Below are 23,192 nucleotides of genomic sequence, written 5' to 3'. Positions count from 1 at the left end.
AATGCCAGTGATGATTTGCTGTCCACAGAATCTAAATTGACTGTGATGGAATGATATCAACTAATGCACTACCATCTGAGGCATTTGTGAATAGTGACGATTATATAGTCTGATTTGCCAGTATAAGTGTATCGGCGGATATTGAACAATTAGTAATCTTTACTTGCAGACGTCAGTGCTACCGTGCTGGAAAGACGCTGGAACACTTGGAGTACCAGGTAATGAAATCAAACAGGCTGTTGGCTTGTTGCTATACTCATTTGTAGCATAATAGTTAAGTACATCTGTTCCTTCGTAATTGGAGAAATTTTCTATCAGCTAGTACGGGATTCTTGGTAAGTTTGATGCCATAGTTCTGATCTCATCGTATCTCCTATATTTTCTTAATTTGAAAAATTGGCCATTTCATATGAAATTACCCACTGCCACTAATCATTGTACGCCATGCCTATGATGATTTGGCATCCACAGAATGGTATTTGACTGTGATGGAATGATATATGTTATGCACTACCATCTGAGGCATTGGTGTATCTTGTGATTGCTTTTAGGCCGCTAGGAATCGAAGTTGATTCAATTATATTTCAACTATATATATCATTGCAGATTCGATCTACGAAGCTGCTGAAACAATCGCTTCGAAGGTACTGCACATCTTTGTAATTTTGGTCTGACCTATCCTGCTTAGACATGTTAAGATATGATTTGAAAGATTGATTCTAAGAATATATGTTTGTTGCTGGTTCATTGCAAGGTTGGACTAATTGTTGCCAGAATTTTATTCAGCTCTATGCAATCCCTGCTTGAACATGATGATTAAATTCTGTGCGGATAAATTGTTCATTATGTCCTGCAATTTTGTGATACCTTCATTCTTTTGTAGCCTATCCCATTCCATGCCAGTGATGATTTGGCATCCACAGAATAGTATTTGACCGTAATGGAATGATATATATTATGCACTACCATCTGAGGCATGGGATTATACTTTATAGGACTTTTGTACCCTGGAAAGTGAACATGGACAGTATGTATGTTCTTCAATATTGTTTTTATTTTTAGGCATTCCTCAAGATTTCAGGCAAATATGGTAAGAAAACTTGAGTATTATACTTGGATAATTTCAGGTCTATAAGCCTGCAGCTCAGCCTGAGATGGGGTCACAAATCATGAATGATTGCAAATAAAATTTCTGACCAAATTTCATTCAAGTTGCATTCTAAGGATGAAATTTGGTACAGATGATTCGCCATGAACATAGTCCACTTTTGATGCCAGTGATGATTTGCCAACCACAGAAAATATTTGACTGTGATGGAATGATATTTATTATGCACTACCATCTGAGGCATTGACGGTTATTATTTAGGGAGACGCCACTGCAACTTTTGATATCTGTGTGCTGATTTGGGCTGTGATTTGAAGAATGGATTGTTGCACAAATTGATACGTCAGCCGTGACTGAGCTGCTTGGTCCTTGACTTTTTACCACCAGTTTTAGTCAGGGTCTCGGGACTATGGTCATATTACTATATGGTTTACCAATTAATTTATGAATTTATTTACAGTGACATCTTTTATCGTGGTGAAGTACTTCAGAACAAAGTATTCTGCTATGATTCTCTTTGAACTTAGGTAAGGACAATTCTGATCGAATATAAAATGATGTAGTCGCGCGTTATTTGTGTCGGCAGCACCTCACACGTAAGTGATGATTGCTGTGTAAAACAACTTCTATGTGATGCAATGCACCGCCACCACTGTAACTGTGAATCTGTACAATGTCTGGAGAAAAATCTTTCTTAATTTGATTGGACAGTAATTTTAAATGATGCTGCTACTTTATGCTGAAATTATGATGAAATGTCAAGGCACGCATGAACTGCATTGATACTCCGGAATACTGCAACATGTTATTTGCTCTATTAGGTGCAAGACAAAACACTTGGCTTGATTGATTTGAGTCTGTACTGTGTAGGGAATTTCTCGATGAACATAAGTGGAATGGGTCCAAGCAGTTCATTAGTGGAAATTTAGGATACTATAAAACAATGAACTAGAATTTCTCCGTCTTCGTGGCGACTTTCAAATTTCTCATGTCTGTGTACTGTACATGTAAGTCGTGCTAATGACTGGCTTGATAAACAGGTATGTTTGAAAACTATGACTTTTAGGGTGATATCGAGTCTGCTATATCCTGGTTGATCTGGCAATTTCACTTCGAAAACGATGCAAATTAATCACACGTAGATGGACTGGTATGATGAAAAGAATCTGCCTGTTTTTATGGTATTGAAGTGGGAAATTGTCATCGCAAAATATGTTCCATATACTGATCCGAGTGGCGAGCGAGTTACATTGCGGCTCTTACAACCTAAAAGTCACATTGGTACAAGTCTAGCATGGCCATAGCATTTCATTCAGCACAGTGCGATATACTTTTAATGAGATACAAACTAATAGAATTGATTACATGAGAATCTATGAACCCACAGTGTCTGGGTCAGGTGCTGGGCTGATGGAAACGAATTTCATCTGGAAATGTTTTTGCGTCATAAAGCACACTCGCGACTTGCCTGCTACTGTACCTACTGAAGGAATAACTTGTCATGTGGTGCGGTTTGTGAAAAATATGCGTGAGTGATACGGTGCAAATATAGTCGTAATCTCGCTGCATGAACCACGTTAGTGTTGGTATTATCGTTGTATCTTTTCAATAGGAAACCTTTATCGCAATATAAAGTTGATCGAAAATATAAAAATGTGTGTAAAGGAGTGTATACTGGACAGGGTTAGTGTATGGCCCATGCAGATTGTGTTTACAGGCAAGGTGGTCGTTCTATTCAGTAATGAAGTACTCGAAGTTGAACTTGCCCAGAGGCACTACCGGAACTAGTTACAATTTACGCTGTTTCAGTTTTTTGCTAAGCCACTAATACTTTTTAGTTGTAAATCGCTACTTCTACTTTCGTAGAATTTACGGCCTTGTACTTCTACTTGGGTGCCGACGATGACTGCTTATCCACCCCTGTCTACTTGATTTGAGTAAAGCAGTGATGTTGAGCCGGAACTGAATCAGTATACATACAAAGCAATACCGACACCTTTTCCGGTATAGCGAGGTTCTGAAAAAATAGGGAACTTATTCTACAAACTTGTCTTGTAGTGTTGTCCGGTACTGTACACAACTCAATTCGGGCATTCCAGCTTCCTCGACACCTGTCCCCGATTTAGGAATGATGTGAACTTCATGACGTCGTTGCTAATTCCAATCCCATATTCTTGTGGAGTGATAACCCACACATCAATGTACACCAGTGGTTCCCAACGTGGACGATATCGCCCCCCCCCCCCCCAGGGGCGATGACGTGTTAAAACGGCTATATTGGAGTCAATTCGGAGAAATTACCTTTTTTAGTCAACCCACGGAAATTTGGTTGCAAAAGTGTAAAATTCGACAACGGGCCTGAAAGTTGACCTTTTTTTAGTCAACCCGCCGATGATTACAGATTGTATACCGATTTTTCGGTTCACAAAATCTGGGGGGCGATGATCGGCGCTCAGCTTGAAAAGGGGGCGATGAGTCGAAAAAGGTTGGGAACCACTGATGTACACGATACCTAGCGACGACTCGGGCCGCACAATGCTGAAGTACATATTAACATTTTAAACGTCGCTAAATATATCAATTGTACAATCGAATGAAGCAATAATTACCTTCCGTCGCTTTGTCAACAATTTCGACGAAGACTTGTGAGCAGACTTGTACAAACTACTGAATTTTCAAAAAGCGCAACTAGAACTAGAACTACTCAATTTTTAAGACTCGCAACTATAACTAGAACTACCCAATTTTCAAATTCCGCAACTAGAACTATAACTAGAACTACTCAATTTTCAAAACTCGCAACTAGAACTAGAACTAACGAAATTTAAATATCGGCAACTAACTAACTAAATTTAATTCTCAATCAACTCATTCATTTTTTTATTAGAATTCGGCGTTCCAGCCTGCCACATGAACGTCGGTACAACGAAATTACTGAAAAATCAGGCAGACAGAACTATTCTGTAATCAGTACAGGATAAACTAAACCATTTTCTGCAGCGGTTGCTGATTGCAACGAATCAACATGAGTCGCGAAAATCTTTTTTCGTTGAATTTTGCCCTCTTTGGGAATACAAAATCCCAGCATGCGACAAAGCCCTTTCACTGGGCGCAGATGTCTCAGTCATTCCAAGAAAATCGTTAGCCAAGTTCCGTAATTCTGGCAAGTCGGTCATATTCCGCCAACAGTTTAGCACATTCTGACCCAGGGGTAGTCGCTGTTCTGTGGCATACTTTTCACCTCAGACGGGCCGGATTTAACTTCAAGCGGACGACACTGACTTGGAAGTAGAAAGTTGAAGAGTGAGAGTCTCGGTTTCTTGTGCGCTGGAGAGCCAGGAGGAGACGACTAGGGCTGGGCACAATGATTCGAGTACTCGAATCTGAATCGAGTATTAATTTTAATGATTCGAGTCGAGTAGTAAAAGACGATTTTTTCGAGTACTGTAATTATACTCTCGTCACCACTGAAAGTTGATTTATCAACAAGGAGTTTATCAACGATCAGCGAGTTTATGCTAATTTCACTGTTGAAGACTTGAAACCTTGATTAGCCGTATCGTAGCATGCGAAACATGAAGTACAAAGCTACGAACGTTACTGGAAATAGCACATTTCTGAAGTCATGATCAGCCCACAATATTGTCACCAAGCGCAATGAAATCGGTATGGCCGAAAAAATAACAAAGTATCCTTAATATGATGGATAACGGGCATTATATTCTTTGTGGTCGCTTAAAAGGTACATATTTGAACTTTGACAAATAATATTCTGCTATGTCGTCATAATGAGTGATACTCGATTACTCGACTCGACTCGAAGCATTTTACGTGATTCAGAATCGAATCACTCAGGTACTCGATTTTGCCCAGCCCTAGAGACGACCCAGGCAATTTCCTTTGTAAAGATACCTTGGGCGAATCCAGATCGTCTTCTCTTTGTGCCTGGGCAGGCGTGGTCGGCATCATCATCATAAGTTTAACAGACGCGACAGCTTAGTTCCAAGATAATACTCGCCAGCTCACAGCAGGAGATCATTAGTTCGCATTCCAATTAGTAAACAACCTCAAGATCGCGTGCGCTGCGCACTGTCGATTGTTGTAAATTTGCCGAGTTATCAGTGAACTCGGCATAAAGGCATAATCAATGTATTAACTATGATCCAACAATGAGCATTTGATCCTTTGTCATGATCACATTAGGTACCCTAAGTAACCTCACATGTCACGCGAGGAGAGTTCTCATCGCGCAGGGCAGGACACACGACTGTTTTCTAGTTGTTCGGCAACTAATATTTTTTTGAAATGCGCAACTAAATCTAGAACTACTGAATTTTCAAAATCTGCAACTAGAACTAGAACTACGGAATTTTCAAAATCCGCAACTACAACTAGAACTAGAACTACGCAATTTTCAAAATCCGCAACTACAACTAGAACTAGAACTACTCAAAAAACTGTTAGTTAGTTGACCGTCAACTAACTAAATGTTTAGTTTGTACAAGTCTGCTTGTGAGGGAACATAAGCTTACGCCTTCACGGTCTAGGCCAGACCGGACAATGTATTCGGCGTCTGAGTATTGCTACGTTGATAATGAACTGAGCGTATAACGGGTTTCTATACTTGCTACCGATATTACCCTATTATTAAGTTATACAGCAGTAGCCAACACCTCAATCGCACGGATTTGGTTTTTTATGATACAGTACACTAAACATATGAAGTTGAGATTGACCCCGTACGCCTGCCAGATTTTTTACATCATACAACGATATCAGTCTCACTGATTTGTTGAATGAGCATCATTAACTGACTACATTTCGCTCTTAATGTGTGATTGCGGACAAGCTCACATCAGAGAGTCACTAAATATTCACAAACAGAAAGCTGGATATTCCAAGCAAACTTTTGTAACAAAGCAAGTAAAATCTTTGAGATTGTCAAGCTGCATGCTCGTACAGCGCCATGCATAGAGCGGCCCGCAGTTGAAATGCAATAAATTTCAACCAAGGATATAATTTGTAATATATGAGAAAAGTTCGTTTGTGTACGACGTACGTGAACCTCACGCTCACTATTTCTGCAGTGCGATTGTCGAATGTGTGTGTGTTGCGCGACAATTGCGCCATTCACTTGTAATCACGGCGATCGCCATTTAACAGTCGTCCCGTACGTAATGCTATTCTCACCGTCTGGGTTTAGTTTGCAGAGGTGTGGCCCGCATTTTGCTTATAGTTACTTCTTGCCTAGTGCACGTTGACAACGACGTGTGCCATCAAGACTGGTGTCTTGTCGAACATAAGAACAGCAGTTCTGTATTAACAGGTAGCCGATATTTTGACGATGGCGAAAAAGCACGATGACGGTATTTTCGATGAACGTGTCGTGTTTCAATTCTACTCCAAGTCTCGCGACGTATTGCCTGGCAAGGGCCAGGGGGAGCGTCTTCCCGATGAGCTAGCGCGTCAATATTCCGACCTCGGGAAGATAAAAGACTGGCGTAAAAAGCTTTCCAATTTCTACCCGTGCGAGTTCCGCATCGACGGCCTGAAATGGGCTAGCGTCGAGCATTATTATCACGCTAATAAATACAAAAAGAACTGTCCCGAGTTCTACCGGAGATTTTCGCTTTCGTACGAACCCGGCGAACAAGAACCGCGATGGATCAAGGATTTGCCGAGAAACTTATCCGTTGAACCTGCAGTCGCAAAATCGTTAGGTGGAAAGACTGGCAAATACAAGGGAATCTCGTATCGGCCAAAGTCGTTGCAGCTCGACGATGGTTTTTTCCAAAATCGACATTCTGAGAGGGTTATGGCAGCGGCGCAAGCGGCAAAGTATGAGCAAAACCCGGGTCTTGCGGACGTATTGCTGGCTACGAAAAACGCCAAGCTGGTTCATTTCGTTCGCGGACAGCCGCCCGTTCCGTTCTACGATACTATGGAGATACGTAGCAGGCTGCAGCACGCTGCGAAGAGTTGATAATAATGTTCGTGCGGGAAAAATCAACCAGCGTACTAATCGAAGCGAAATCTATTTGGTGTAAACTAATTCTGTGACTATGTACAGTAGGGCTCTTCAAAAATGTTTTTTTCCTCAAATCGTACTGGCTACTTGATAAAATGGTTAGGTTACCTAATTTAAGCCTACACACAAAATTTGGTTCAATTCCAGCTAGTAACCGCTTTGCTACAGGAGAAGAAAGTTTCTATTTATTATCTAAAAATAAATAATAAAAAATTTGAAAATTTTCTGTTCACCCCATGAAAGTGTTAGGCTATCTATAGAAACGATGCTCACCAAATTTGGTTCAATTCCAACCAGTAGAAGCGGAGTTATTGCCGTCGAACAATTTGGATTTGAATAAAATAGTATTTACGGTGACCGATTCTTTGTTTATTTATTATAGAAACTTACTTCTCCTGTAGCAAAGCGGTTACTGGCTGGAATTGAACCAAATTTTGTTTGTAGGCTTAAATTAGGTAACCTAACAATTTCATCAAGTAGCCAGTACGATTTGAGAAAAAAAGTCATTTTTGAAGAGCCCTAATGTACAGAGCCAAATAGTCCATGAACCTTTGTCTGGCCGCCTTGAATGGGTAACTTTATGGACCATCACCGGTTCACTACACTGTAACAGAGCAATGTGGATCATGACTAAATGGTTATTGATTAACCCAATCCTATGGGGCTCAGGCTCATGTTGCGATGACGTGCTAAGGGTTGTGACAGGAAGCCCTTCAGATCGTAATTCAATCCAACTTGCATCTGACTGTCAATTGTTAGTGTCTGATGGTGTTAGTTCTTAATATATATAACGTTATATAGATTGGTATATCGTTAGAATTGATGCTCATCATGTGGAGCTGTGACTGTCGCTAATAAATCTTGCTGCACTAATCAACATCGGACTGAATCTGGGTGTAGATAGTAGCACAACGTTGTCAAAACACCGATCATTCCCGTGTATTCTGTGTTGATACCTCCTCGATGATTGCCTTGACAAAACAACATTTCTTATTCGAATTTTGACGTGCATTCGTATGTTGCCCGAAACCTTCGATCTCACGACAGGGTAATAGTCACACGCGTAAACGTAAGAGCTCTCCACAATGTCACAGATAACATGCTTTCATAATGTTGAACGACAGCGGTTGTTATACTGTAACTCAAGTCTGTAAGTATGCAAATTACGACACTAAGTCAAGTTTGAAAACTCCGCTTAGAGCTCGACATCGGGATATCTATTATCGACAGCATTAACGCATTCAATCACTAATTTCCCGCCTCGACTCCCGGAAATTGAGTAGGCTGGATCGGTGTCTCCGCCAGCAATTCATCAATGTAAGGATAAATCTCCGTCATGGCCACATTCGGAGCAAATCGGTATCTAAATGAAAATATATGCCATGTACATTGCGCTGTCAATTGAGATGGACCACTCACAGTCAGTGCTAGGCAGTAAGCACACCAGATTCATTATCGCTAGGGTATCGCATCCATTATTTCGGAGGCCTTATGCACAATTGCACCTTCGCATGACCCTAATTGTCGTCAGGGCCGTAACAGCATTTCGTCACCCCCCCCCCCCCCCCAAAAAAAAAAAAACGTTGGTCTTGGGCCCCCGATAGGGTGATACACCGGACTTCTGGGGGGCTTCGCCTCCCATACCCCCCTCAAGCTAAACCCTGTTTACCGCTACTTATCATCTACTTTGGATGTCCGTTTAGTCAGTGGATCTGCTTTTCTCGTCTATTAATTTCTATTAACTGATTACTGAATCGGTCAATATGATCGGGAATTGTATATATATTGCTATCAATTTCGATCCTCTCTCTGCTCACGTAATCTGATTTACCGGTAGAGCTGAGTGAGATGTGTTTGAAAAAGTAGGACCCCTCAATAATAATGAAACATCTCCGGGTGTATAACCGTTGGCACAGGAACGAAACAGCACTTCGTCAGGCCCCCCCCCCCAACAAAACTTGAGTCTTGGGCTCCTATAGGGTGATAAACCGTCCCTCATCACGTTGTTCGCTTATGCCACGAAATTATAGTTGTACTGTTTAGTGAGCCAGCGCGATGCGCAAAAATATTCGATAATTCATGATAAAATCGGTCAACAAGATCGGGAATTGCATATATATATTGCTATCAATTTCTTGTCCTCTCTACTCAGATTTACCGGTAGAGCTGAGTGAGTTGTATTTGAAACTGTAGAGCCAGTAAATAATAATTAAACAACTTCGGGCGGGCGGACCCGTTGGTATGACTTCGTTACATGATAATGCTATTACGTGACCTCCTGTCTGTTATATATCAAAAAATATAGAATCGCCCAAACGTACTGAACTAAAAGATCACACGATTTCAAATTGGTATTTCTTCACTGCCATATAATTTTTCCCTATGCGGGATGGTATTTTTCGTTTGAGGTTCAGATTGCCAAGACAGGAACATTTGGCGCCAGTCATTTAGGCACCTATGGACAATTAAACCTATGTGTATTTTTTATATATAACGAAGTGTTCGGTCAGCTTAAGGGCATAGTCCTTTTCGGCCAAGGTTATTTCACTACCGTTCGTTTTGGCACATTTCTTGGAGTCGCATGTTACATGGCCTAGAACTTTATATGTCTCGGTGCGTCGTGGCGCGGTAATGGGCACCGCCGATATGTCCACTTCTATAAATCCTGCGTATTTTTTCTTGAGGAAAGAGTACCCAATAATCAAGATATAAGGCAACTTGAAATCGCGCCCAGCGCGAAAAATTTTTGAAAAAGTTTTATAAATTTTCAAAAAATTCTCCATAATATATGCTAATTCACGAAATAATTTTCGGCTCCCTTCGAGTTCGGGCCCCCCCAATTGGGGGGTTTGGGGTGCGGCAGTTACGGCCCTGATTGTCGTATAACGGTAACGGTAGCGTATGTATAATATTATACATCGATGTGGTTTAACGCGTGAGTCGAAATGAATTCCACGGAATTTAGTATATAACTTTCCAAGATGATATAGGCCTACAAGAAATGATTTCGAGTAATTCATTAACACGTATGAAATTGTTTGCGAGCTTCCAATATTCCATGTGCTTGCACAAGCCATGTGATTGTATAACCCACCACATACCTGGGTTTCCCATTTTTGTCAATAACAAATTTTTCGTATGTTCCACGAAGATCGCGTGCCACCAGAGTGTCCCAATAAAATGATGCCTTGCTTCCTAACTCTTCGGTGTATGCGGGACAGGCCGACTGAATAAGATGAATCGTATATTATCAGTCACCATTTGTGATTTCAAAGGCAATTGAAAGGACGGGACGTAGTTCATTTTTGTCCTATGTGTTTTTGCGGCATATATAGCCTACACCGACTCTGGTTGTCCAATTTAAAGTTGTTTTAGCACATGTAGCATTCAATGCCTTCAAACTGAGAAGAAAACAGTTACTTGCTACCTCCCAATAGATTAGTACCGATAATATTGTAGGTCTATTAATATTATTATGGAATCAGGGTCACAATACCCTATCTGCATAATCATACGAGAATGAGATAATGTCTAATGATCAAGTAACTACTGAATATGGGAGTGGAGTCAAATAATTCCGGATTAAATAGTAAAATTCTTGACCGGACTTGAATATGGTTTACACCTTGCACGAGGAAATATCGCAATATATACTGTTTGAAAATCGGATCATCGTTTTCGTTAGCCTATATATGAGTGCACAAACTGCACAAGCTAAAGTGTCTGTGAATGATGTGCCCAAATTACGTGTGGAGTCTCGTTCTCATTGTAAATATCTGCTGCATTGAACAGTTTAGAATAACAAATATTCATGTGATTGTTCATTGCTGAGTCGTTGCCATTTTGAATTGGCGAAAATTGAATCAGAATCAAAGCACATAGCCCAGATGTTCTCAAACTTTTTTAGCCACGCCCCCTTTACGACAGTGAAAAAATTCGCGCCACAAAAGGCAACGCGAATGCTAGCAATCCCAACGGATAGCTTGATCGCATATGGGACCTGGGAGGTTATGACTATTGATGAGAGAATTCTCAAATATGAAATTCGAACTATGCACAGAGCATAATAAGCTATGAATTGACGGTAAATGGCGCTGAACGCAAAAAAATATTCAGTTGACCACAGCTTCGCCCCCCCTTCAGATGCCTTCGCGCCCTCCAGTTCAAGAACCGCTAGTATAGGGTAGGCCTATAGTTGCTATTCCTGGCTATTGTCTGTTATGTCCGCTGGCCCGCAAATGCGTTCAAATCGAATGCGTCGCAACATTTTGTTGATAATCTATTTCACGCACCCTCAAAAATTTGAAAATATCAGAGGCAGTATCTCCGTTCACTTCTGTCACTGTGAAAAGATGAAAATTCTGATGCGGCGTCCATCCATTTCCTGGTCGAAGGTATTTGTACGCGTTCAGTATTTCGCCTGGACTGCCCGGTTGTTCCAAGTTGAATTGATTACATGGGAATCCCAATCCGACTACTCCGTCAGCTTCATATTTCTAGAAACACGGTTTCATATACTTATCTGAATTCAGAAATTGGGATATAGGTAGCCGAACCCATTTGGAACGTAACGAAAGAAAGCTTAAAAGCCTCATGAGGTCATCCTGTGAATGCGTAGAAGGGCTTTACCTCAAGAAGAGTATTCATTCCCGTCATCATCTGCGAGGTCCATTCCGAGTAAACTCCGGGATTCATCACAACCGAGACGTAACCAAAAAGCTGAGTTAAATCGACATTTGTTCCTGCCAGGGTCGCCTCGGTGCTACCGTAAACTGTACCCTGTTGAATAATAATTGCACTTGACTGAAATAATTTATAAATTACTCTCAAGCATGACAGTATACTTCGATGATAGGAATAACAGTATTATGGATTGTAACTTTGTTTATGCCTTTAACAGGCTTGCACTGTCGTACTCAGAGGTGGTCACTGGTCAGAAACGAAGTACTTCTACTTTTTCGAAGTACTCAAGTAGTTTTCCTCTACTTCTGGCACTTACTCAAGTAGATCTGATTTTCGCTACTTCTACTTCGTAATATTTTGTGATCTACCTACTTTTCGCTATTTTCAGTTTGTCAAGAAGAAGTAGTTCAATCTTCCAATCAGGAAGATACCCTGAGGAATTTCGGGGCTGTTTTCCCGGAGTATCAACATTTAATTTTCATAAAAGTTTAGTAAAGCCCAGAATTTTCGTCGCGCTTCGCGCGCAGTGCTGGATACGGGGTAACCAGTATGATTTCGCAAAAGTATCGGTGAATATAATTTAGATAGAGGGTTGGCGTGGTTTCGTTCACACCACATTGTCGCCCTTCGTCCATATCAAATAATTCATCACAGTATATAACGTTTGAAATTGATGCGTCGCCATCTAGCATTTACTTGTCATATCGTAATCTAGCATTACCATATGGCGTGTCCAAATCTGGAAAAGTGGACTCTGACTTTTATTTACTTTTAGAGCTGTTTTAGCATACCACCTTTGAAATTTTCTGGACTAAAAACATGAAATACATGTTCTGCTTTTAGAAGTAGTATTTATACTTCACTTTCAATTCCCAGTATCATATACTTTGAGTTATAATTATTATCAGTTCTTTTGTCTGGATAACATACATGTTGAAGTATAAAAGCAAATGTAGTAATGACTTTAATTTCTGGAAATAAAGCTACACAATATGGCATTTTCACGGTCCATCATATTTTTTATTAACGTTTACTAATCGCGCAAAGTGTTTACACCGTATCCTATACAACTTCTCCGTATTGCTCTTCGACTAAACTACGAGCCTTATAATATGGGAAATGGCGCCACACCATGCTATTTTCTAAAACGTGCTGTTCGAGAAAACAGAGGATTAGCATCGCATTTCCATATGAATACCATTATATTCATCCCATGATGTGGAAGAATACTCGTGCTAGCGAAAATTGGATACCTGCTGGTATGAATCAATCTGAATCAAGCTCGTCACCTATCGCATAGCTCAATTTGCTCCTTTTCACAGTCCATGTGAACGAATTAGGATCGTTTTCATAACTACTCACTTACTTGAGTACTTTTAAAGTCAGTCAATTCTACTTCTACTTCAAGTAGTTTTAGGTTGCTTATGAAAGAAGTACTTCTACTCGTACTTGAGTAGATTTATTCGTTGCTACTTCTACTTCTACTTGAGTAGATTTCTTGACTACTTTGACCACATCTGGTCGTACTATAGGGTTACAATACGCCCTCCTTTGGAAGGACTCATCTTCATTTTTAAGAAAATTGAAAATGTCCTTCGAGGACACCAGGACACCTTAAATGTCCTCCTTTTTGGCAACCCATCCTCCTTTACAGCTTTTACAGCTAGGATAATGGACGGAGTCAAGTGAAAATGGGCATAAACGACGTGAATGGTAAATTGAGTAATACGGACGTTCGTGCGGGTCATTCGGGAGTCGAATCAAAGTGATAACCTTTTTTTAGTCAACACCACCAAATTAACATAAGAAGTGGGTAGATCGGGAGTAAAGTCAAAGTGCCGAACTTTATTGCCTCTACATTGTCAACGCAACAATGTTTCCAGTCAGTATTACAGAATCAGCCGTTTTCATTTTCCGTCAACTAACTTTTATGATTTGGTAAAAGTGTCTTCCTTTCCCGATTTCCAAACATGGTAACCTTATATGCAATGCTCACGATATGAACATGAAACGAGTTTAATCTTCACACTTTCTAGTGAATTAGTCTAAGTCAAAGAGATTGTATGTTGTCTCGACGGCATCGGGATACTATTTTTAATATAGGTGTAAGCTCTGCCCTTGGGTGGCACGTTAATTTTGAGATCTCCTGATCGCGTGGCAAATCAGCACGGAAATCCCCATCAAGCAGCCAGCAGGACCCTTTGGCAACATATCACATCTTTGAAGAGCTCTCTATTTAATAGTTAGCCCTTCGTCAAATTCATGCGACAGACTGGCCGAATATTTTCTCTATTCATTGCATCAGTCGAAGGAATACGCTACTTTGCTACCGTGCGCCCACTAATCGAAACAACCCACAGCTGGCTACGTCGCTTACCGTCAAACCTTGACTCAGACATTGACTCCCGTCATCCGCAGCAACTAACGCGGCACTCGCAACAAGCAATGCCCACAGCATATTTTCTTTCCTCCCAGCTCAAACGTAGTACCACAAAAATGTTTCCAGTAACACATCTCCACCTTCCTATACGTGGCGATGTGTCAATACTTTATTGTGAGAAAAAATACGTATAGCGCGGCAGTAGGAAGATAGAAAAAAATCACCGATAACAAATTTGCCCCATCACGATGAAAGACAGTGCAACGAGCACGATAACCGTGCGAACGACGCAGGTGACATGAGCAATAACGCTTTGCGGCGATAGCAAACAGACACGACTGAAGCGAATATATCATTCACCCCAACAAACGCCGATCACCTCAAACCCGAAATTGATGCAAAAACGCGTACGAATCAGAATATATACCTTTGAGATTGCAAAACATATCCGCACTGACGATTAGGGCAGTGGTTCCACAGTGATTTCATTCTGACCGAATATTAGGCTTCAAGTCAACCATTCGAGTCGCTCATTATGACGTCATAAATGTGAATGGCGTGGAAAGTGAAATTGTGTAATTCAATGATACCACACAGAATATAATCGCAGTTTAAGCATTTTTTCCACCATACCATTGCACTCTGTGAAAATGCTGCGAGTTGATCAGATGTGTCATTTCCACCAACGTTCGGAGCTTTGTACTGCATTGTTTCATATGCTACGATACGACCAATCGAGGTTTACAGCCTGCCACGATGGAAAATAGATCGAAACTATAATTCTCGGTCATAAATTAGCTCTTAGTGGTATTGTAAGTATAATTTCAGTATTCAAATAAATCGTCTCTTAAAACTCGACTCAAAACAACAGAATAAATACTCGATTAAGATTCAAGCAGTCGAATCATTGTGTCCCGCCCTACACAGCGGTTTCGCTGAGACATCAGAGTCCGAGCGAGATAGCGTAATGGGTATGCGTCCGGCTTCTCGATCGGTAGGTCGTGGGTTAGCTCCCCGGCCGGGTCATACCAAAGACTCGAAAATTGGTATCCGCAGCTATTCAGCTAGGGGCTCAGCAATCACGGATAGCATGGAGGAGAAAAAAAAACGGGAGCGCAGACTAGATGACCTCACGGCCGTATCGCAACTCCGTCGTCAAAGCATCTCGATGGTGCAGGTGAAAAAGAATATCATATATACCTCTCTCTCTTCTTCACACTCAGGTGGTTCCAGCAGCACCAAGACCAACAACGCAATTACAAAAATCTTGCACACACATTTAGAAAGAATTTATTAACAAATTCTGGCTACTTTGACAGTGGCGTGAAATAAAAGTCACGTCACAACCAGTAAAAGCGCGGAAAGTGGGCAATTTGCCACCGTGTGATTATACTCAAAGTAGAAGGGATGGGGTGATAACCTGCAGCATTTGTTGACAGTGGATTCAGCAAAATTTTTCTCTGCATCCGTTCGGTAAATTCGCAATATATTCCTAGCAGTAATGAGGGTACTCTAGAAAAGCCCGTCCGACTCGCACCACATTCAAAGTGCAGGAAATTTCACCAGCACCAGCACTTCGTCACAGTGACACAGAAAGACTACACTCCAGTTTACTTTTTCCTAGTTTTACGAGAGCCGCCTTTCGCCTGGGCCACTTCCCGCGGCTCAAACATAAGCGGGACCATCTTCTTGTCCCGCGGTTTATGCGGATCCCCGGGAACCCAAGGCGCGTTTGTGTACACCACGCTCCTTCCTGGGTTTGAGTATTCCTTGTACAAGTCGTAAACGACGTTCTTGCCGACATTGGCGATAGATTTTCGGACGCTCATTTTTTGTTCGTTTTCTCGGTGAGAGCATAGATACTCCCCTTCATCGAGACCTGCGATCATTTGAAAAATTTTCGTCAAAAGCTTGGACGTGAGAGCGGAATTGTATCCGGCTTTATCGGCCTTGTCCTGCAGATGTGTCATGCTCAGGGTCCACTCAACATCGAGCATGTCTCTTTTTAAAGGGTCGAAACGTGCTCGAACGATTTTCGTGCATCGCTTCACAAGCATGGTCACCCAGTCGCGACACAGTTCGCTTTGCGTTAACATTTCAAAAGCATAGTCCGATTGGTATTCCAGTTTCGTTCTCAACGATACGCCGACCGGTTTCGAAATGTCCATACCGTATAACTTTTCCGCTGTCGATGTCTTTGGCATCATGAGACACCCATGCAAAGTGTAGCGAATCAACACCCTGACCTTTCCAAATACCCACAAACTGTAGGTGACGTTGTCGTTGTCATCTGGTTGGTGTAAACTCAAGTCGTTTGCCGAGTGACATTTATCTACGTCGGCATTCGGCATCTTTTCAGCTTGGGCGGCCCATTCTGACGAAATGTCTTTTGAGGATGGGGCAGTAGTCGGGTTTACGCCCAAAATCTGACCCAAGACGTCACTCCCCGATACCACAGTATCGGGAAAATCAGCAGTCGGTTTTGAATTATTGCCGCTAACTTTTTTTCGCTCCGAAGCAGACGCGTTTTTCTTGGATTTCGTCGCATTTTTGTTATTCTTGGCTCTTTTTTTGTATGATAAAATCAGGGGCTCGTTATCAGAGTCAGAATCGTCGTTAATCCGCAGGGCAGCTTTCCTTGTAGTCTTGACGCGTGATGAAGGTCGAGTTCGAACACGCGTCTCGTGTTTTTGCACAGCATCGTCATCGCTACTTCTTGCCGCTCCCGCATTTGTCGGAACAGATTTAAGTCTGGTGGAGCGACGTGGCGTGAATTGGACGTCAGAATTATCGGGATCCTCGTCATTAATTTTGGAACGCTTCGACTTTGATGAATTCGTAGGCAGATGAAGCGCCGAGTCGGGCAGCACGCCGAAACTGAGTTCCGCGGATGCGTGTTTATTAGTAGTATTTTCCGTAAGCTTCTGGTGACTGGTGTCATTAGAAGGAGCTGGATTGGAGCGTGCCGAAGTCCATCGATTGACAAACTTTTCACTGGAGAAAGGTTTATTGCCGTTCGAGCCATGTGCTTGGACCTTGCCCTCTGTCGAATTGGTAGACTTTGAAGATTTACGGGGCTTCAGCCATGCGCTTCTCGTTTTGGAAGCGGGCTCTTTTAAACCTTCATCGGTAGCGGTATCCAAATCATCATTACCTCCATCGACTTGAGGTATCATTTCATCGCAACGCCGCGATTGGCAAGACAGACGAGTCGATTGTATAACAAAATCTCTTCGTAGAGTTTTCTCATCGCAATTTTCCAGCACGAATTCGGTGATATTGCACATATTACTATTTCCGTCATCGTTGGCGCCATCTACTTGCATCACATTCTCATCGGAATGCTCGCTTTCAACGGGCTCGCTTTCTGAACTTGTCTCGCGCATTGGAGTTTTGCTGGTCGTCCTGTTAACTTTGCTGAGATGTTTGAAGACTTCTTTAAAATAAATATGATTTTTTTCTCTGGGAGCGACACGTTTTGGAGGCAGTGGTTTGTCAACAAATGCAATCCTGCGTTTTTCATCAAAGTCGAGTCCTTCGTACGTCTTAACCAAGATTGGTATTTCCCACTCCGTTTGATATGGTTTAAAATTGTCAGCTAGTGTTTGCATGGAACTGAGCCCTATCACAATATTAGCGTTCCAAGCGATCGCAAGCCTTTCGGCATTTACATCGTCGCTTATGTCACATTTTTTCCAACGATTAACAGATCTTCCAGGTGTTCGAGTAGGATATTTAATAGATTTTGGAATAGGCGTGTTAAGAGTAACGGCAGTCAAACGTCGCTTATTTCCTAAGTCTTTTGATGCATGTTTGATAGCGCATGGTTTAGGATCATTTTTGAATGGAACAAACATAATCCCAAAGTCTTCTTGATGAACATAATACTGTTTATACTTTCTAATTCGCGATGTCTCAACGGTCATGCGGTTTTCAAACCACTTGTCCGCCTCGGAGTCGACGTGATTATATTCCGAAATAAAATTTGATGACAGGTCCATCAGAAACCTTTGGTACTCCTCTTGCTCTGACAGCACTTTAGACTGCAACGCCTTGAACTCAGTATAAAGCTTGTATTGCTTTTTTTCAAGCTCAGAAAGGCTCACAGTCTTACGGAATATTCTCTCCAGTTTCAAGTACTTGTTCATCTCACTGCGAGACATCGAAGACTTCTTCGGATACGGAAACTTGGACTTGGGAGCTGCGGATTTCGGAGCCCGGTGCTTTTTAGGTTCTTTGTCATCTTGAAAAAGCTCCAGAAGCATTTCCTCGTAATTCATGATATTGACGTCAGCCGTTATATCCCACGCAATATCTTCCTTGGCTTCATCTATTTGTACAGCTTCTATTGCCCACGTTTCATCGGCATATATTTTCTGTAGATCGGGATTCCAGGAGAGATCGTCCAATGAGTCATCCTCACTATTGTTTGTATGATTCATCATCAGTAACTCAGGCAGCAGCTTTTCAGCGCAGTGTCAAGTGAGAAAATACATAACGAATGGGCTATATATGAGAGTAGCAATCTGCATGCAAAAATACAATTATAATGGTGGACTCTTAAGTACACGTCAACAGCGCTCTTGAATTGATAAACGCTCCTGAATTGATGAACTAGGGTTACCATATTTTGGAATTGGGAAGGAGGACACTTTTCAAAATTTTTCAACTTAGAATACCGGTGGAAAGTAATGAAAAAATGGTAAATTTTTTCCACTTCGTAGTCGGTTGACTAAAAAAAAAGGTCAACTTTCTCGCTCGGGGCCCAAAATACAGTTTTTCCCTTCACCTTGTCGGGTCGTTGACTAAAAAAATAAGAAAAAAAGGTCATCTTTCCACTCAGCTCCCGAATTACCTGCCGGAGCGTCACTTCTGTGCTGATTTACATCATCTCAGTCGAATTTTGCTATATATTTGACCAAAATTTCTAAAAAAGAGGACATTTAGGCATCCTCGGAGGACATTTTCGAAAACCTGAAAAAGGAAGACAAATCCTCCTAAAGGAGCACATATGGTAACCCTAGATAAACACTCAAACACGCATATGATCAATTGAAAATCTGTTTCCAAACAATTCGAGCATTCTGCAACTTTATTTCAATATACCGTACTCTATGTTAATTTCAAGGATCAATGTGAAACACGTCATGTTATTAGATTAGAATAGTATATTCAATGTAAGAAATGTACTGTACCAGTAAAATGAGATTTACGAGAAAAATGTGAGATATTGGCTATTTAAAGAAATTAGTAGGCTAGAAATCGAATGACTATTGAACTCGGCAATTGGTGATTCTGGCATTAGAATTGTGTTACAATTCTATTGCAATTATTCAAGTGATGCATTGTATTATTCAACTCAAAAATAGAATATTTCTAAACACGAATTGCGATATGCACAGCTCAGGTTATGGTGTAGTGGTCACGGCTGGTTAAAGCGCCACACTTCATAATGACAGGTGTTAAGATAATAAATTGTAAAGGGTATGTCACTCACTCAACCGGCTTTAAATTCTCATCATGTCTAATCTGTGAGTTTATTAAGGTAGGGCCAACCTATATATATCCAATTAGGCTGTACTTGATCACCCCACCCCCTAACTACGACCTGGTCGCCGTACACATTGATTCGTTGAATTTTTGTTGCCTGCATTGAATCAAGTTTGCGAACCAAGGAAATAATAAACTTGACTGGTTGACCTTTCATGTCAGTCCCTGCTGAGCTATGTTGTTATGATGTTCTTTACTTGAGTGTAGAGTTGACAAAAAAAAACTTTCATTCTGTCCTCATTCTCATTAGTGTTGCTAAACAGCCAAAACATCAAATGTAAAAATACATGACCAATGATAACTGAGCGCGAAGACCCAACGCACAAAATTCGTTTCGCGTTCAGCGCATGCCGGGTGCATCTATTTTATCAATGTGCACAATGTCGGTTATGTCGCAACTATGATGCAATTCCAACGACGGGACTTGCGTATCTATCCGTAGGTTAGTAATCTATAGTTAGGACGAGCAGCGCAAACCGCAAGCGTATTGGCCATTGTTGCGCAAGCGATTGGGCATGGGCGTTCACACTCTCACTATCGAATGTTAACATTCCATGTTCTGTACCACAAATCACTTGTTCAAATACTTTCGCAAAAGGTACAGTGACCAACAATTGGAGATCCTTAATAAGTTGGTCAGAACTCGGGGGAAAATTCGAAATCTACGGTATCATGTAGCCTTTCTTAAGGCTTGTATAAAGAAAAGAGTTGTACCAAAGTTTCTGAAGACGAGGATAGAGAAATCGCGTGCTCGCATCAACTCCAGGATTGAGAGTGCATTTTTACATGATGAGATCGAGAACAGCGTAAAAGAGATGAGTACCGTAACTCAACGTTGTGCCAAGCTTAAGCAGCAGGCAGTGCAGTTTCTATCTTATTTTGACCTGATACGGTTTTGTCGTTATATGGCCAAAATTGATGCACGTAAAGAGGATGAGAAGGTACGGCAGAATGAGCGTAACATCAGCTTGCTTCTCAAGACACGATACGGTACCAAGGCAGTTGCTGGTAGTAAGGTTATTACCAACTTATCGGACTATGAGCTGAGTGACACAGAAGAGTTGGTACTATCTCTTGGTCTGGATTTTTCTGTGCCACCGACAGAAATCAAGCGTGAGGAAGTCTTTGCTGAATTTGAGGTACTACTTGGACAATTGTCACATCATCACCAGAAATTTGATGATGAAAGCAGAGCAAAGGAACACAGTGAGAAAATTGTGGCCCTTAAAGCCAAACTAAGTAGCTTAGCGCATGGTTTTTGTGGAACTCCAATCGACAGAAGTGATTTCACGATGACTTCCGATTGCTACAGGAGCATCAGATCCCTGAAATCCAATAAGTCAATTCACATAACCAAACCTGATAAAGGATCTGGTGTAGTCATTTTGAATAAGTGTGACTACATTTCTAAAATGGATTTAATTCTCGGCGACAAGTCTAAATTCGAAATCCTTGGCCCTGCGTGTGACAATGACAACACCTCCAAGATAGAAGCTCGTATTCAGCGTCTACTATTGACCCTCAAGAAGGCGGGAAAAATCTCTTCTGCTGAATACGACGACATCAGACCCACTGGCTCCATTCGACCACGTATGTATGGTCTTCCGAAGACCCATAAATCGAATGTACCCTTACGTCCGATACTATCGATGGTTGGATCAGCGTATCACAAAGTCGCGAAGTGGATTGCGAGATATCTTGAGCCCGTGAGTTTGTTCTATGGTGGTAACTGCATTCGTGACTCGTTCACATTTGCTGATACCATTCGTAATGTTGATCTCGATGAGTCCGAAATCTCTATGTGTTCGTTTGATATATCTAGTTTATTCACGAACGTGCCAGTTCAAGAGACTATAGAGATTTGTGCCAATGAACTCTATGGTGGTGTCCTTCCATCTCCTCCATTCTCAAGGTCTTCTTTTGTTAAATTAATGCGATTGATCACTTGTGATGTCGAATTTAGTTTCAATAACACCATATACACAGATCGATGGTGTTGCAATGGGATCGCCGCTTGGTCCCATTCTGGCTAACATTTTTGTGGGGTATTACGAAAAACGGTTATTCGAAGATATTGATCGACCATTAATGTATCAAAGATATGTTGATGACACCTTCGCCATATTTGAAAATGAATCCCAGTGTGATTTGTTTCTGAGCAAATTGAATGGTCTTCACCCATCACTGAAATTCACCATGGAAAAAGAGGTCAATAATTCATTAGCATTCCTTGATGTTGTAGTGGAAAAGACGGGTGCTAATTTTGTTACATCAGTTTACCGTAAGCCTACATTCAGTGAGCAATACATTTCGTGGGATTCTTTCTGTCCAGTAAAACGTAAAGTAAATTTGATAAGAACTCTGGTACACAGGGCTCTGATGATTTGTAGTAAAGTCAAACTTGATTCTGAATTGGAGAACATTCGGTCAATCTTTCAGTCAAATGGTTATCCTGATCATATCATTAAAATGACCATAGATCGTAAACTCAAAGATTTCAGAAAAGTTAAACCGTTTGGACCTAGAAAATGTCCTGTTTATTTGCATCTTCCTTGGATTGGGAAAGTGTCCAACAGGTTTGAAAAACAAATTAAATCGTCAGTGAGCCATTGTTTTTCACAAGTAGAACCTCAGATAATCTTCATGACGAAATCTCTGATGCCTGCAACGCAAAAGGATGTGCTACCTGCTACAAATCAAAGCAACATAATATATGAATACACGTGCCGATGTGACAGTCGGTATGTAGGTCGCACGTCTCAGCGCTTGCAGCAAAGAATTCGCCAGCATGTCCCACGGCAAATTAGAATAGATAATGTTTCTTCAACTCCTTCATCGCAGTCTGTTGACACACTGCGTGATTATGATCAAGTTACTGCTTGTAATTCGGCTATTGGACAGCATCTCTTATCCCATCCAGAATGTGCTGATCATTACAATGACAGTCAATTTTCTATACTTGCTCGTGGCCGTTCTCTGTTTCATTTAAAGGTCCTGGAATCTACGATCATAAAGCTACGAAAGCCGATTCTCTGTCGCCAGAAGGAACGCCTCTACACTCTTGGAATATTTCATTAATGTTATGTGTTGTGTTTTCGGTTATTTATAACCGAATATGTACTCGTTAACGTTTGTTTTGTACCGTTACTACCGTATCTAGTCCGTCTACTAGTTGTTTGTTTTTGTTATTATTACGTCATACAGACAAAATAGTTCTTACATTTCGAATTTGATTCACCCCATCACTAACGTTCGCTACTGATGAGAGTTAGTCGAAAAGCTTTTAGCGAATAAATTAACAATATGAAGTTATTGTTTCGCGTTATTCCATACTCTCACTCTCACTGCGCACTTGCTCCTGTTTTGCGGCATACTATTCCAGGCTGCATTGTTGTGTCACAATGCAAAACTCCGTGACAATGCAATATTCGATGCGAATTTTG

General features: G+C 41.2%; 3 protein-coding genes and 3 non-coding genes across 9 annotated transcripts; 4 read left to right on the top strand and 2 right to left on the bottom strand.

The window, feature by feature from the left end:
• LOC145459528 (small nucleolar RNA Z195/SNORD33/SNORD32 family) lies at nucleotides 1–85 on the top strand. Its single transcript, XR_013921449.1, has one exon. It is a non-coding gene; the product is annotated as a small nucleolar RNA Z195/SNORD33/SNORD32 family (small nucleolar RNA).
• A 333-nt stretch (nucleotides 86–418) lies between these two features.
• LOC145458274 (uncharacterized) lies at nucleotides 419–8,013 on the top strand. Of its 4 annotated transcripts, none has more exons than XM_080336603.1 (4): nucleotides 419–644; nucleotides 1,063–1,090; nucleotides 1,569–1,635; nucleotides 6,435–8,013. In XM_080336603.1, the coding sequence occupies exon 4, from the start codon at nucleotides 6,453–6,455 to the stop codon at nucleotides 7,089–7,091; it is 639 nt and encodes a 212-aa protein (XP_080192729.1). In that variant the 5' UTR covers nucleotides 419–644; nucleotides 1,063–1,090; nucleotides 1,569–1,635; nucleotides 6,435–6,452; the 3' UTR covers nucleotides 7,092–8,013. The 4 variants fall into 4 exon arrangements, with proteins under 4 accessions (XP_080192729.1, XP_080192731.1, XP_080192730.1 ...); XM_080336605.1 differs by having other exon boundaries at nucleotides 1,370–1,635; XM_080336604.1 differs by lacking the exons at nucleotides 419–644; nucleotides 1,063–1,090 and having other exon boundaries at nucleotides 1,119–1,635.
• On the top strand, nucleotides 896–979 carry LOC145459529 (small nucleolar RNA Z195/SNORD33/SNORD32 family). Its single transcript, XR_013921450.1, has one exon. It is a non-coding gene; the product is annotated as a small nucleolar RNA Z195/SNORD33/SNORD32 family (small nucleolar RNA).
• Nucleotides 1,271–1,353, top strand: LOC145459530 (small nucleolar RNA Z195/SNORD33/SNORD32 family). The gene has a single exon (XR_013921451.1). It is a non-coding gene; the product is annotated as a small nucleolar RNA Z195/SNORD33/SNORD32 family (small nucleolar RNA).
• Nucleotides 8,014–8,312: 299 nt separating the features above from the next.
• Nucleotides 8,313–14,336, bottom strand: LOC145458273 (glutathione peroxidase 3-like). Its single transcript, XM_080336602.1, has 5 exons — nucleotides 14,197–14,336; nucleotides 11,766–11,915; nucleotides 11,429–11,632; nucleotides 10,238–10,362; nucleotides 8,313–8,499 (listed from the first exon to the last, which is right to left on the bottom strand). Exons 1-5 carry the CDS (start codon nucleotides 14,275–14,277, stop codon nucleotides 8,385–8,387), a joined length of 675 nt encoding a protein of 224 aa, XP_080192728.1. The 5' UTR covers nucleotides 14,278–14,336; the 3' UTR covers nucleotides 8,313–8,384.
• On the bottom strand, nucleotides 14,319–20,067 carry LOC145458272 (little elongation complex subunit 2-like). Its single transcript, XM_080336600.1, has one exon. The coding sequence runs from the start codon at nucleotides 18,642–18,644 to the stop codon at nucleotides 15,810–15,812; it is 2,835 nt and encodes a 944-aa protein (XP_080192726.1). The 5' UTR covers nucleotides 18,645–20,067; the 3' UTR covers nucleotides 14,319–15,809.
• Nucleotides 20,068–23,192: the final 3,125 nt, after the last annotated feature.

Source organism: Botryllus schlosseri, chromosome 16 (assembly GCF_051294905.1).
Source record: "Botryllus schlosseri isolate E-star chromosome 16, Bs_hap1, whole genome shotgun sequence".
NCBI lineage: Eukaryota > Metazoa > Chordata > Ascidiacea > Stolidobranchia > Styelidae > Botryllus > Botryllus schlosseri.
This window is presented reverse-complemented; position numbering and strand designations above follow the sequence as displayed.